Source organism: Natator depressus, chromosome 1, assembly GCF_965152275.1.
Source record: "Natator depressus isolate rNatDep1 chromosome 1, rNatDep2.hap1, whole genome shotgun sequence".
NCBI lineage: Eukaryota > Metazoa > Chordata > Testudines > Cheloniidae > Natator > Natator depressus.
In genome coordinates, this window is record NC_134234.1 from 79,625 (window position 1) to 95,556 (window position 15,932).

At 51.2% G+C, this 15,932-nt stretch overlaps 1 protein-coding gene across 2 annotated transcripts in view; it reads right to left on the reverse strand.

The window, feature by feature from the left end:
* Positions 1-15,579, reverse strand: part of LCMT2 (leucine carboxyl methyltransferase 2) — an 89,111-nt gene extending 73,532 nt beyond the window's left edge. Inside the window, exons 1-8 of one of the 2 annotated variants that reach the window (XM_074953778.1) lie at positions 15,440-15,579; positions 10,609-10,733; positions 7,566-7,647; positions 7,023-7,203; positions 5,848-6,004; positions 5,215-5,404; positions 4,527-4,634; positions 3,809-3,899 (exon numbers count right to left, since the gene is read on the reverse strand). In XM_074953778.1, coding sequence (XP_074809879.1) covers positions 3,809-3,899; positions 4,527-4,634; positions 5,215-5,404; positions 5,848-6,004; positions 7,023-7,203; positions 7,566-7,647; positions 10,609-10,733; positions 15,440-15,484 — 979 coding nt within the window. In that variant the 5' untranslated portion in view covers positions 15,485-15,579. Of the gene's footprint in view, positions 1-3,808; positions 3,900-4,526; positions 4,635-5,214; positions 5,405-5,847; positions 6,005-7,022; positions 7,204-7,565; positions 7,648-10,608; positions 10,734-15,435 lie in introns of both variants that reach the window. The other variant, XM_074953784.1, reaches the window with a different exon arrangement.
* Positions 15,580-15,932: the final 353 nt, after the last annotated feature.

The following is a 15,932-nucleotide window of genomic DNA, read 5'->3' on the forward strand; positions in this document are numbered from 1 at the left end:
GTTCCAACATTCCACAAGCCTATATATGACATTGCTGGTTGATAACCACCCCACAATACAGTAGAAAGAGACGTTGTTAGGTTTCTCTTCAAGATCCAGCTCTTTGATTAAATTTTTGAACTGTTGATGAGTCTTCCCATTCACGTGGATGAACCTGACAATTTCTATGACCATTTTCATACTTGAAATATCTGCCTGTGAGATGTTCATGATGGATGATGCAATAAACAGGGAAAAACTCCAGAAATTTGGGATTGCTTTTCAAGAATATGATAAGGCCTACTTTTTTTCCCCACCATTACAGGTGCTCCATCCATTGCAATGCTGACGAGTTTATCCAGCGGTATATCAGCATGTGTAAATGCTTTGTCAAGTGCATTCTTTACATCAATACTGCAGGTTGTTTCTTTTAGCGCCATTGAGTTCAATATTTCTTCTTTCACAATTACATCCACGGAAACATAGCGAACAAATATCGTTAGTTGTGGTTTACCTTGTATATCTGTGGATTTTTCAACAACTAGACTGAATGCTAGAGAATTCTTTAGATTGTTTTGCAGCTTGCTTGCAACATCAGCACTGATCTGGGAAATATGGCTCTCCATAGTGTGGTGCAAAATTTAAATTTGCGTTATTAGTTGAAGTTTTTTGTTAGTTGCATCCAAAATTGCAACCACTTCTGCAATATTCTTCTTAAATTCCCCATCACAATATGGATGTTTAGCACGAGCGATATTCCATGACATAACTAAATTAACTTCAGTCATTGTGTCAGCTTCCTTACTGAATGCCAAAAGTAGTGTTTGTTGACTGTTTAGGCGTAATTTTAATGTGGTTAGCTTGTTTTTCCTTAATTCTGATTCAGGAAGGTATTTAGATGAAAAGTTATTGTGATTCATTTCGTAGTGACATTTCAAGTTGCTTGCTTTGTAGTGAGTGAGCAAGGCATTGCAGATAAGGCACAGGGGTTTGCCATCTTTAACAGTGAATGCAAAATCTTCCTCCAATACTGGCTTAAAACTTCCGTTTTCTTCTTCATACTTGCATTTCTTACCATTTTGAAGATGTCCTTAGAAAATAGATATTCAGGCCTGCCTGTAAAGGCCTATACTTTAAGAACTTTGGTGTATTTTTATCACTTAGCTAGTTATAGAGGTATAAGAAACAAAATCACAAATCCGCCTGTGTATGGGCCTTCTCTCACCAAGATAGTCTGAGGCCTTGTGCAGGGGTAGCCATAAGCTCGGAAGCGTATGGTCACATCCTCACATTCCAAACCAGTCACATTGAAATAAGGTGGTATTGGGCTGTTAGGAAGATGATCCTTTCCTGATAGTGCCCACCACCACCAGATAAAGAAACAGATCTTAAGATGGTTAAAGAAAACTTAGTTTGATAGCATCTTGTCTGGCAAGAAATCACTTATCAATGGTTGTGAAACTCTCATTTCAGTATTGTTTTATCTTTATGGCCCCCACTTTTCTATTGTGAATCTGTCTGGTTCTCTAATTGTTTCTGTCTGCTGTATAATTAATTTTGCTAGGTGTAAGTTAATTGAGGTAGTGAGATATAATTGCAAAAAGAAAAGGAGTACTGGTGGCACCTTACAGACTAACAAATTTATTTGAGCATAAGCTTTCGTGAGCTACAGGTCACTTCATCGGATGCATGAAGTGAGCTGTAGCTCATGAAAGCTTATGCTCAAATAAATTTGTTAGTCTCTAAGGTGCCACAAGTACTCCTTTTCTTTTTGCAGATACAGACTAACACGGCTGCTACTCTGAAACCTGAGATATAATTGGTTAGAGAATTATGTTACAATATGTTAGGATTGGTTAGTTAAATTTCAGTAAAATGATTGATTAAGGTATAGCTGAGAATATTACTATATAAACTGGGGTCAAACAGGAAGCGGGTGGGAAATTGGAATCATGCTTGCTGGAAATTAACCCCAATAAACATTGCATTGTCTGTACTTCGGACTTCTGGTCTTTTGCTGCTTGCTGTCTGCGTGACAAGAACCAGGGAAGTGGCAGGGTGAAGGGAAAGCCCTCTAACAATTGTCATCCACGAAATTAACACAGGGTTAACACTTAAATCTAAAACTATTCAAATGCGACTTACGAACAGTAAACACAGTCTGTATTCTGCAGATGCAGGGAGATCATGAGCATACAAGGTCCACACAGCGCAACATCTGAATACAGAATGATGCAATTTCCTTATATAATGCGCATGGGCAAATTTCTCTATCAGTCTCACTCTCATGCTATTGGGTTCACCAGGGTTTAAATTCTCTTGAATTATTTCCTGGAGGCCCGAGCACCATTCCTCTGCCTACCAGATTCGGGAGGTGGGGGAAGCTCAGACGTTCAGCCCCGCAGGAGGCCCCGGGCCTTCAACCCCATGGGGCAGAAGCCTCTGCCCAACGTGGGGTTAAAGCCCTGAGCCCCACCACCCCGCCACATGGCAGAAGCCCGAGCTCCCAACCCCTAGTCTAGTAGGCAGAAAATGGTCTGGGGGCTGCACAAGCCGCACTTTAACAGTAAAAAAGCTGCATGCAGCTCATGAGCCGCGGTTTGGCCAAGCCTGCTATATATATATATATGAGAGAGAACAGGATGGCCTACAAGGCCTTGTGGGGAGGCAGAAGTGAGGAAATCAGAGACACGGAGTCTAAAGAATGCCACAAATGAGCAGTGGGTGGGAGGGAGGAGTTGCAGCCACCATCCAGAATAACTCAAAACTAGGAGAGTAACAACCTGAAGGAATGAAAAGCTCTCACCACTCAGTCCCACTGAGCCAGAACACCAACATCGCAGGGTGCAAATCTGACCTCAGTGCTACTGTCAGTGCTACTGCCACTCTGAACTCTGGGGTACAGATGTGGGGACCCGCATGAAAGACCCCCTAAGCTTAAGGTCTACCAGCTTAGGTTAAAAACTTCCCAAAGGCACAAATTCCTTTCCTTGTCCTTGGACAGTATTGCTGCCACCTCCAAGTGAATTACACAAAAATTCAGGGAAGGGTCACTTGGAATCCCTATCCCCACAAGCCCCTTTACCCCCTTTCCTGGAGAGGCTTGAGAATAATATATCAACTAATTGCCTTAACAATTTGAATACAGACCAGACCCTCTATCTTCAGGACACTAAAATCAATCAGGTTCTTAAAAGAAGAACTTTATTATAAAGAAAAAAGTAAAAGAATCACACCTGCAAAATCAGGATGGAAGGTAACTTTACAGGATAATAAAAAGATTTAAAACACAGAGGACCCCCCTCTGGACTCAGCTTCACAATTACAAAAACAGGAATAAAACTACCTTTGTAGCACAGGAAAATTCACAAGCTAAAACAAAAGATAACCTAATGCATTTCCTTGCCTACTTACAATTTCTGCGATTTTAGATGGATCATTCCAGGTATATTTTCAGGAGATGATGTACCTGCTTGGTCTCTCCCTCCATCCAGAGAGGGAACCATCAAAGAGAGCCACAAACAAACTCTCCCTATCCAGATTTGAAAGTATCTTCTTTTCTCATTGGTCCTTCTGGTCAGGAGCCAACTACGTTATTTGAGCTTCTTAACCCCTTACTGGTAAAGCGATTTAGTACAGCTGCCAAGGAGGGATTTTATGTTACCCTTCTCTCTAAATTTATGACAGCTACAGATTGCAAAGTCATCATGAGCAGGAAGGCTGGAGAGGTCTACTCAGATGGCAGAATCTCATGTGCTCTTTCTGGAGAAAGGCTATACCCCTGGATCTTTTCAGAGGCCTGTGCCAGTGAGAGTCAGTTCATATTTACCTGGCATCTTGGAGAACAGAGGAGTCCAGGCAAGCTCTTTCCCCTTCGATGCAGCCAGGATAAAGTAATGTGAACATTTCAGGTGCCATTCCTGCAGCAAGCCAGAAGAGAGAAACTCAGATCTTTGCAGCAGTGGTGGTGGGGAGTGGGGCACTGAGGGATGTAGGGGAAGGGATGCAGGCCCACAGCAGATGTTAGATTCCCAGATCCTATTAAAAATGATGCCAAAGTCTCCAACAATGCACCAGGAAAGCTCTCCTTTTCCCTGTCTCTGGTGCAGAGACCGCACTGCTGTAATCCGGGCACTTTACCTTAGGTCTGGTCTTGAGCCCACTTGAAGACTGAAGCTAGGGCAGAGGCCCACTCAGGAAGTAAGCTGCAGCACTGGGGCCTGCACTGACTTCTGGGAAGTTTAGGGAACTGGGTCTGACTCTGCCCATGGGATGGGGCCTGTGCAGCCAGCTGTGGGAGCAGGAGGCAGGCAGTCACTGAAACATATATTAAAAGGCCAGAACGTCTGCTGCCTGCCCCAGCTTCATGGGCAGCTTCCCTGCAGGCTCCGTGTTAACTGGGTCTCAGATTCCCAGGGCCTCTTCTGTTTACCCAGTAACACCTATATCCCCAGCAGCACCTGTGCAGCCAGCCCCATGACCACCAGGGAAGCTACAGCCCCTTAAAGCCAGGCCCCTGGTGTAAGAAAGAAAAGGGGTAAAGTTACCTCATATTCATCAAAGGGCTCCAGAGCCTGCACTCTCCGTCGCTCATCTTCGGGGATAAAGCTGGCATAGAACTCATTCATATCAATGATACTGCACTCGGCCCATCCCTAAAACAGAGACCCACATTCCCTCAGGGAGAAAGCCACAACCCGCTCCACTCCCTCACAGCAGGGGCTTCACTCCCCCAGTGACAGACTCACAACCTGCTCCCAATTCTAAAACATATTCAAACTGGCAGTGCTGGCCAGATTCCCATACAATTGGCTGGCCTGAACATGGACAGCTCAATCCCCATGGTGGGGGCATACCTCCTGTCTCCAGGATTCACACTGCAGCAAATGCCCCATCCTGAGCATGTTGCTGTGACTAGCTCAGAGTCGACACTCATTGTACCCCAGCTAATAGGCCCTAAACTTGTGGGATCCTCCGAGGGATGCAGCTTCACCACAATAAGCAGTGTACTAGCTCCTGCATGGAGAGAGCTGTCAGACAAGAGAAGGTGCTCTAAGAGACTGGGCATGGGGAGAGGAGGCCATGTGGCTGCTGGAGTGGATAGTGCCTCTTATCCCTGGCCTGGTTCTGACCAACCCACACCAAAGCCCAGTGGGATCATCCCTGCCTTCTGAAGTTATGCTCTTTCCCAGATGGCTCAGAACCCACACCTGCTCCAGGACCATAACCACCTACCCGCTGGAGAAAGCGTCTCCTCTGCGCCTCACAATTGGGATACTGAGCCAGGGTGTGCAGCACAGAGTTCAGCCGGCTGAAGTGCTGCTGCATGATGCGACCAAAGGGGTCCTCAGGGTGCATCTGCTCATAGACCACAAACTGTGCACAGGGGAAATGCTGAGCTGCCCACTGGATCAAAGCATCCGACCTATCAAAGCCACAGGCAGAGGAGAGAAATTGAGAAGGCTGTGGCCCCAGCAGAGATGGGAACAGGCACCAGGAACCTTTCTACAGAGCCACAGACGGTGCCAATGGAGATGGTTCTTCTGTTTGGAGGGAAGTGTGCTGAGCAGAGAAGAGCCCTCCCCCAGCTGCCCAGAGGGCTCTAGGAGCTGCCAGGATCCAGAGCCATTCCCATTTGAGATGCAGTTCTGCAGATTACCTACTTAATGAAGGGATTTACCCCATGGCAGCTCTAACTAAGGAGCTGCCAGTGGCTTCCACAATTCACCCAGGGAACAGCCAAAAGGCACTAGATATAGGTCTCCAGGATCAGACTTTCCACTCTCAGACCCTCTCCACATACTAATACTGTCCTCACTGCACCCACTTAGGCACCTAGCTAACAGGGAAGAGAGTGAGCCAACCAACCTGCCGATCTCCATGTAAGCGAGCACCACTTCTGCTAAAAGCATGGTGGGAACCTCAAAGTCCAGGCCTGCCTCCTTTAGGGCTTGCTCCAGCTTAGACAGCTCAGATAAATCCACTCCCAGCAATTTATAATCCTCCACAGAAAAGCTCATGGCTCCTGGGGGAAAACAATCAAGACACCCTCATTACAACACTGACCCCTTGCTAATATGCTGGCAGCAGCAGGAGTGACAGGAACACCCACATGAGAGACAACCCACTCTCAACAGTGTCCCCACCCCCACTGACAGCATGTGGGGGCAGAAGCTTAGTTCCCTCTAAGCTGCGCAGCAGCCTATTAAGCGCCACACAGGCGCTCAGGGATGTGGCAGAGAGAGGCGCCCAGCCCCAGACGTGCTGCGGCAGGAAGAGGCGCCCCGTTCCCAGCCCCGGACCTACTGCAGCATGGAGAGGCACCCCTCCCCCAGCTCTGGACCTGCTGCAGTGGGGAGAAGCACCCCTCCCCCAGCCCTGGACCTGCTGCGGCCAGGGAAAGACACCTCTCCTGCCCCAGCCCAGGTGCTGCTGCGAGAAGAGAGAGCTGGGGGGAGTCCTCTCTCCCCACTGTAGCCCCAGGGCAGCCTGCATCCCAAACCCCTCATCCCTGGCCCCATCCCAGAGCCCGCACCCCCAGCTGGAGACCATACCCCCCACTACGACCCTCTGCCCCAGCCCTGAGCCCCTCATCCTCGCCCCACCTCAGAGCCTGCACCCCCAGCCAGGGTCCTCATCCCCCCACACCCCAAACCTCTGCCCCAGCCCTGAGCCCCCTCCCACACTCCAAACCCCTCGACCCAACCCCCGCCACATGAATTTTGTTATGTGCACCAATATGGAGGTGATGTGTCACACATCACCTCCATATTGGTGCACATAACAAAATTCAGTTCACACATGTGTGGGAAAAATTAGAGGAAACACTGGGCAGGAGACTGGGAAAACGCATGCCACAGACTCCCATCACTAATAGGCCACAGAGGGACAATGTCAAGAATGATCTGCAAAAGGCCCAGGAAACTTACAACCAGTGTATTCCCAGTATCCCTTGTGGAAACTCCACCTACATACTCTGCCTCTGCATCAGATGACAGGTAAGTTGCATTCTGGCTAGCCTGCTGCAGCCAGAAATGTCATACCTGATTCTCTCCCTCCAACTCCTCCCACGACCATGGCCAGGTTCTCCGTACCCTTGATCAGAGCAGCTTTCCGGCTTGCCACACTTGGGAAATCTACCTCATACACCACAGTGCAACTCAGAAGACCCACAGCCTTTAGGCGGAAATACAGGGAGTCAAAGCCAGCACCAAAAGAAAGGATCTGCGGGGGGGGGGAAGAGAATGTTATTTAACTCCAGCAGCAGCCTGGCTATTTGCAGGGCACAAAGCACCAGAGTATGTAGGTGCCAACATCCATAGGGCATTAGCCTAGCATGGCAAACCCCCAGTAGTAGGAACATGTACACAGACAGTGCCCCCCTCCCAAGGATTTTGCCTCCTCTGCCCAGGCTCCAAGAACAAAAGTGGGCAACTAATGGTGCCAGTCTTATATACCCATCTGTGCCTTCCTGGGAAGGGATGACAGGGGATATGCCACACTAATGCAGACCACAGACACCAAGGAGGTCTCCCCAGACCCACAATGGGAGCTCAGGCCCTGCACTCCTCCTCCAGAGAATTCACCTGTCTCCTGGGGTAGCCTTGACTCTGTAGCAGAAACTCTCGCACACAATGATCCACAGCTCGGGCCCGGACATAGTAACCCCTAGGAAATAAAATCCAACTGTTGTATCCAGATTTCCCCTTTCACTCAAAAACGCCACACTCCCCTTCTCGTGGGAACTTCACTCCCTTCTTTCAGAACCCATTCCTTTCCCAAAAGGCCTCATTCCCTCCTCCTCTACTTCACACCTCTGTGATTCCCCTGTGCTGCAGAACAGCATGCGTAGCCCATTCCTGCAACTCTAGTCCCTGAAGTGGAGTAGGCAGTCCGGAGCTTGATTCCTCTAATAGAATCATAGGATATCAGGGTTGGAAGGGACCCCAGAAGGTCATCTAGTCCAACCCCCTGCTCAAAGCAGGACCGATCCCCCACTAAATCATCCCAGCCAGGGCTTTCTCAAGCCTGACCTTAAAAACCTCAACGGAAGGAGATTCCACCACCTCCCTAGGTAACGCATTCCAGTGTTTCACCACCCTCATAGTGAAAAAGTTTTTCCTAATATCCAACCTAAATCTCCCCCACTGCAACTTGAGACCATTACTGCTTGTTCTGTCCTCTGCAACCACTGAGAACAGTCTAGATCCATCCTCTTTGGAACCACCTTTCAGGTAGTTGAAAGCAGCTATCAAATCCCCCCTCATTCTTCTCTTCTGCAGACTAAATAATTCCAGTTCCCTCCGCCTCTCTTCATAAGTAATGTATTACAGTCCCCTAATCATTTTTGTTGCCCTCCGCTGGATGCGTTCCAATTTTTCCATATCCTTCTTGTAGTGTGGGGCCCAAAAGTGGACACAGTACACCAGATGAGGCCTCACCAATGTTGAACAGAGGGGAATGATCGTGTCCCTCGATCTGCTGGCAACGCCCCTACTTACACAGCCCAAAATGCAGTTAGCCTTCTTGGTAACAAGGGCACACTGTTGACTCATACCCAGCTTCTCGTCCACTGTAACCCCTAGGTCCTTTTCTGCAGAACTGCTGCCGAGCCATTCGGTCCCTAGTCTGTAGCAGTGCATGGGATTCTTCCACCCCAAGTGCAGGACTCTGCACTTGTCCTTACTGAACCTCATCAGATTTCTTTTGGCCCAATCCTCTACTTTGTTTAATTTGTCTTTCCCCTTTGCTGTCTCCAGGTGGTAAACGTGCTTCTCACAGTCCGGCAGCTACCACTGTCCTTCCTTCCCAAGGCCACTCCAGGCCTACTGAGGACATGGAGGGTCCAGGAGGAGGGCAGAGCTAGTAGCTGAGCAGTTGGGAAGTATGTCCAGGATGTCCTCTGAAGTGAAATGGCCCATTCATTACCACTGGTGTTCTCCTCCCCATCTCCTAGACTCAGCATTACGGGCCTGTGGCCTGCACCAAGCATTCCTATTCCCAGCTCCCAGCACAGATCCAGCCAATTGTGCCTAATGCTGGAAATCAGTGGGCCTCTTCTGGCACAGAACTGATTCATCCTGACCAGGACTCCTGTCCCATCCTCTCTGGTGTCATTTTCACCATGACAGCTAGACCCTCCCACATAAGCCTCTACTATACCAGACAAAAGAAAGACTGAGAGCAACATGCATAGCACACAAAACTCACTAGAGGAGGATTTGAACTCTTCATCCTTTGATTTAAGGAGCAGTGTCTGTTCCCCTAAGGATTCAAATGAGTAAATCACAAAAGAGCTGCTAAGGAAACTACCTGTAAGCAGTGGTGCTAAAGTTTTATAGAGCTGTAAGTTTTGAAATATTTCTAAACTCGGACAATCCAGTGATATAAATTTTATGAAAGTTAATAGCCTTCTTCCCTAGACCTTTGGAAAAAAAGTTTAACTGTGATGGGGTGTCCACACCACATGAGTCCTGAGCATGGTAATGTGTGCCAGAAAGGACCAATTAACCTTCTATGCTGCAGGGGAACCAGACACTGATAAGGTCTAGTGGCAGATGAAGCCCAGCTGAGGGAAGGAGAAGGGATAGGAGGATAAAGCCAGGAAGTGAGAGAAGGAGGGGGTGACAGGGATGACTTCTGCAGTCACTCACTAGAGGAAAAGAGAGTTGGCCAAGGTCAAGGAGTAAATCCAGAGACAGGATAAGCCTTGGATCCTGCCCTGGACTAGGAAATTTGACAAGTGGTTAAGAAGGTGAAGTAGCCACAGAGAGGGGCAGAAGCTCCAGTTGTAAACCCATAGATATGCCAAGGAGATAAAGAGGTGGAGCAGGAAAGAGCCCAGAGAAACAGCAACAGGGTCTGAGACTTAGCAGACCTAAGTTGCTAGTTACAGGGTCCCTGGGCTAGAACCACAGTAGCAGATGGGTCCAGGTTCCCCTACCAGCCACTGCAAAAAGGGCAAACAAACTGGAGCTGGAACAGAAGATTGCCTGAAACAGCATAAGGACAACTTGTCCGGTGAGACTTTGTTACCTCAGAACTGGAGGACTATACAGTGACTTGGCTAAAGGGACGAGTCATGAAGAAGGAGCATCCTGAGTCCCGGAGAGAGAGAGAGGCCACAGCACAAGCAACCAATAGAAAGGGGTGTGAAATGGGTGCGAGGGTTAATTCCCAAACCTAGCCATAAGGAGGTGCACCTGCAGTGAGTGGAACCCTGTTACACAATCTGAAAATTTTAAAACCCATCTTTGGCGGGAACTTCAAATTTCAGGAACTCCATTTCCAAATGGCACTAAAATTGCACCCTAATGTATACTTGTGCCCCTGTTATTGCACAGTAATGTTTAGGACAATCTCACTGCACACATGGATCTTAGAACACTCAGAAAGATTACCTCTTAACATTGAGCATAGCTTTCTGCTCAATCATGACAGTGCATTTCCCTTATTAAAAAAAAGAATGACCAAGACTGAAGGCCAGGCTATGATTTACTGACAATAGAGACCAATGGAAGTTCTACCCACAAAATAAAACCAATCACAGCAATCCCCCCTGCCACTAAGTATCAGTAGCCCCTCCCAAAGGATAGCAAGAACCAAATCAAACCAAAGCCCGTTCCTCACCAATGAATCAGCGGTGCTCGTCTGCATCTCTTGGTAACGAAGTACTGTAGGAAGCCATCCTGGATGTAGCCAAGAGCAGCGGTGGAGCATTTACTGACAATACTGCTGTCGTTAGTGCCCTGAATCTGAACAGGGAACAAGGAGAAGGACTGCTCAATCACATTCAGTCTGCTGATGTCTACCTAGGAGTAGCCACAAGGAAACAGCTGGATCTAAACAGGGCAGCTCAGGCCCTTTCCTTTTTTAGAAAGCAAATTAGTCCATCCCTTGGAAAGTCACAGGCCCAGTGAGTTTCCTCAATGCCCAATTTTCAGAGTAACAGCCATGTTAGTCTGTATTCGCAAAAAGAAAAGGAGTACTTGTGGCACCTTAGAGACTAGTCTCTAAGGTGCCACAAGTACTCCTTTTCTCAATGCCCAAGTGAAACATGCTGCCTGGCAGCAGGGCTAGGGCACTGACAGACTACACACTTCTGCTGTACCCACAGATGCACTATCCCCTCCCACCATACCAGTCATGGGGACTCACCAACAGCTTATGTGTGGTCAGGAGACTAGAGCATCAGTGGCCCAATATGCAGTCCAAATCTGATGCATGAACTCTTTGTGCCACAGCGGAACCCTATGCCATAGGCATCAGAGGCAGAGAGAGTTCCTCTCTTCTTCTGTAAAAACTGTACTAGAAAGGGAGTCAAGACCTTGCTCAGGATCCTGCGTCTACTGCTCTTGCCCCACCCCATGATGGCTAATTCATTGAGATAGTTGCCTAATTTTACAACAGGCTACATAAAAAACACTAGCAAATTCAGTACAAACTACAATTTCATACAGTGACTTGTTTATGAAGCTCTATATACCATACACTGAAATGTAACAATATTTATATTCCAGTTGATTTATTTTCTAATTATATGGTAAAACTTCGAAATTAAGTAATTTTTCAGTAATAGTGTGCTGTGACATTTTTGTATTATTATGTCCGATTTTGTAAGCAAGCAGTTTTTAAGTGAGGTGAAACTTTGGGGTATGCAAGACAAATCAGACTCCTGGAAGGGGTACAGTAATCTGGAAAAGTTGAGAGCCACTGGCCTAAAAACTGCCAAGGGTAGGAACTGAATTCACAGAATGTGCGTATAGTTCATAACCACAGACTGTAACCTTGAGCCCACCCAATTACTGCAACAACAGACTTCCTGTAAACCCTCTAGCTTGCACCAGAACCCCAGTCACTACTCCTGAGGGAATTCTGAGCCAAAAAATTAAAAATTCTGCAAAATCCTGCATATTTTGTCAAAATAACACAATATAATCATGCCATTTTCAATTATTTTGGTAATTTATTTCAAAATACCTGTCAGCAAGCATGTCTGTAACAGTACAGACAACAAAAGATTCAGGAAATGTTTTTTGACAAACAGATTCCTTACAAGCACATCTATATTGCTCCACAGAACAGATTGCAATACTAATATTTCCACGTATGTCAAGCTCAGAAGACTTTAAGAGTATGGCGACAAAGCAAAGAAAAGCCTGTGGCTGGCCCATGCCAGCCAACTCGGGCTCACAGGGCTCAGGCTGCAGGGCTGTTCAGGCTGCTGTGCAGACTTCTGGGCTTGGACTAAAGTTGGAACTCTGGTACCCTCCCACCCTGCAGAGTCCTAGAGACCGGGCTCCATCAATGAAACAGGAAAAACCTCAGGGCCCCGTCTTTCTGTGCCAGGGGCATCACAAGAGTGAGCAAGAGGGACAGAGTCTCAAAGGCACACCCAGCCTTGCTCTCCGATCCATGTGTGAGGCAAGCAGAGCCAGCCCAGCAGTAGCTAAGTGTGGAGGGGCTTAATGTGAGGTCCGTGTGCGGGAGGAACTGGATGCACAGGGGCTTGTTGGGGGGTTCTGGGTGCAGGGGGAATGAGAGACTGCGTGGGTCCAGGTGAAGATGGCTAGGTCTCAGCACAGGAAGTCCAGATGCATGGGGGGACAGCTCTGCATACCGTGACCCCTCCCCTGTGGCTGGGGAGCAATGAGGGCAGGAAGCAGATGGGGTGTGGAGCTTCCTGCAGCCAGGGGAGATTTCTGGGGTCAGCTCTGACCTGGCCATAGGAGCAGCCCATGGTAGTCCTGTCCTCCCCCAACCAGCCCAGCCAGGACTAGCAGCTGGACCTGCCAGGCCGTCCCCAGCCCAGCCCAGCCCAGCCCCTCCTCAGCTCCAGGCACACTGCGATAGTGAGCGAGAGGGACAGAGTCTCTCTCGCTCGCTTCCACGCACAGCCCTGCTGTGATTTACATCTCCAAGGCACCCGCGCTGCTGGGGAGGGGCATGTGACCACTCTTGTGGCTTCTCTTTGCTTTCCTGTCGGAAGTCTTTTTTCTGTGGAGAAGCAAAGAAATCTGCCAGGGACATGAATTCTGCAGATGCGCAGTGGCACAAAATTTCTCTAGAAGTCAGTCATGCCACACGTGCACTTTTCACTCTCTTTGGAGCAACAGTTTACTTCCAAGCTGAGACAGAGTTCTTAACTTAACCCTCAATATCTGAAATACTGCTTTCCCAAATGGCAATGGGTGCTATACACTAGCTCACCATTTCTCAAATGCAGCCACCAGGAGATTTTCTTGCACCCACAGCCTCCCAGGCAGTGTGTGTGTGTGTTGGGGGGGGGGGGGGGGCAAAGCAGTGGATCCTCCCCCAGGGCCACCTCCCTCCTCCCCGTCTGGAGCCAAAATGTCAGAGAAGCAAGCAGCCAGTGAATTCCCCATCTTCCCTGGGATGGTGAAGCTTGGGCTTCAGCCCTGGGGTGGCAGGCAGCAGGCTCTGGTCTTGGAGCTTTGGGTTCTGGCCCTGAGCTCACCACACACACACACACCTCAGTGTCCCTGACCCCTGCTGTCTCTCCCGGCCCCGGAACTCTGGCCACCACCAGTGGGACTGTGGTCTCGGGGCCCTGGCTGCACAGGCACCAGCTCCAGCCCTGGGCTCACCCCCACACACACTGCCCCTGGTCCCCACTGCCACCCCAGACTCCCATGCAGCCTCCCATTACCCCGGCCCCCGCTGTCTCCATGCTCACTTCCCCATCCAGGGTTTAATTTGTCCCCTGGCTTGCAAAGCTGAGTAAGTCCGCTGTGAAAATTTATATTTGTTAATATCAGTTTTCACAGCCTCCAAGCTAGCTAGTAAGTCTGCTGTGAAAAAAGCAACCAAAAAGCAAAAGAAATAACAAAAAACAAGAATGTGCAAAATATCTTATTTGCGTGTCTATTTTGTTTAGGGCAAGTAAAGAAGAGACACAATTGTACATTATTTTTATTATTGAGTCTGCAAAAAAACCCTTCATAAATAAATTAGAATATTTGGACACGTATATGCATATTTGTTTTTCCTAAAGTTAATTAAGAATTTTAGGAAAAATTGTCTGAGTGGCCACCAGCAAGAGTTGGTGGCCTCGCTCTGAGGCCTCCAGAACTTTGTTGTGAGAACCCCTGCACTAACTGATAGCCCTGAAGGGGTGAAACAGTCTGATCCCCATGTGTGCACAAAGCCCAGGTCCGGTATACCACTAGGTGAAGTAGGAGACTGCCTAGGGCGCCAAAATTTGGGGGCACCAAAAAGGGCTCCGGTGGGATGAGCAGCAACGAGCTTGCAGGTGAGAGGCGGCCGGGTGGAGGGGGGTCTCCCCCTGCAGGTGCCAGCCCTGTGCCCAGCTCCCCCGGACCCAAGGAGGTGAGGCGGGCGGCGGCGAGGGAGCGCTGGGTGCCTGGGCTGTGGGGGCGGGGCGAGGGGGAAGACTCGGGCTGCCGGGGAGGGGACTCCATGTGCTGCCCGGGGAGCTCTGCCCGTGGGGGGGAGGGGGGGACAGGCAGGGGCCTGCTAGTGCTGGAGGCTCGGGGGGAGCCTGTGTGCCAGGCTCTGGGGGGAGCGGCGGTGTGGCGTGGCTGGCCGGGCTGGCGGGGAGGCTGTATGCCAAGCTCTGGAGCCGGGGGCAGGGTCCCGTGGGCCAGCCAGGCTGAGGCGCGGGCGAGCTGGGCTGGAGGGGGCTGCGTGCCACGCTTTGGAGATGGGAGCAGGACTCAGCCGTGTGCCAGGCAGGGCTGGGGGCGGGCCTGCTGTGTGCCGGGGGGGAGAAGACGGAGGGGGGCGGTGCTGTGTGCCGAGCAGGGCTGGGGGGAGGAGAAGGCGGAGGGCGGTTAAGGGGGCTGCGTGTCTGGCTGGGCGCTGTGAAGGGGGGCTGTGGGGGCTCTGTGTGCTGGGCTAGACTTGGCTTTGGGGGGCAGGTGGGGGACCAGCAGGCCAAGCCGGCCGCGGAGGGGGCTGTGGAGCGGGGCGGGGTGCGCTGGGCCGGGGGGGGGCGCTGTGGGCCTCGCCAGGTCCGGGGGAGGCCGGGGTTGTGTGCCGGGGGCTCGGGGGAGCCGTTGCCGCTTCTGACAGGCTGTTTGTAGCGCCAAGGTCGCTAGCTTGGGGAGGCTGTCGGCCGAGGCCACTTCCCTTGCGCTGGGTCAGGTCTAAGACTCCGGCAATGGCTGCGGCACCGTTCCGCTGACACTTCGCGCCCGTTGGGCGTGTCCCCGGCCCGGCGCGGCCCCGCCCCGGCCGGCGCCAGGAGCCCGCTGGCCGGTCCGGAAACGGCCGGGGTCCCTCAGCCGCGCGCCCCAGCGAGCTCCAGGCCGCACCGCGGCGAGGCCGAGAAGGTCGAGGCCAGCCCTGGGTGCCAGGCCCTGGGCCCACGCGGCCACGGAGCAGGGCGGGAGGCGCGGGCCGGCGGGCGGGAGCGGGCTCGGCAGCGCCCCCAGGGACGGGTCTGCCCGGGCGCAGCCGAGGCCACGCGCTCACCTACCGCCTGGTCCCGCGCTGCGCGCCGCGCGCTCCGGCTCCGCCCCATCCCGCGGCCGCGGGGCAACCGGCGCCCGCACAACAGCGCTGGCCGGACCGAGTCTGAGCAGTGAGAAACCTCCCGCTGGGCAGAGTGGCCCGCCTGAGACCATAGAGAGCGGCTTCCGGCGGCGCCCAGGGTGACGATAGAGCTCAGCCTCCGGGATGGATAGAGCGGCCCTCCTGGGGCCGGCCGCCACAGGATGAGGGTATTGGTCCGCCTCTCTGGTCGCGGGTGGAGGAAAGGGCGGGGCTAAAGGCTGCTCCATGAAGGGGGCTGGGGGGGAATCGGGGCGTGCCCCCCATTAGCCGAGTCTCGCGGTGGTCCGGTCACGCCCCCAAACCGGGCTCCTCTGCCGCGCTGCCGCCCCGAGTGCTGAGGGGTGGCCGGGGGCAGGGCTGCGAGCGTTGACCCCCCTGGGGCGTCCTGGGCCAAGCCCTTAAAGGGTCTGTGCACA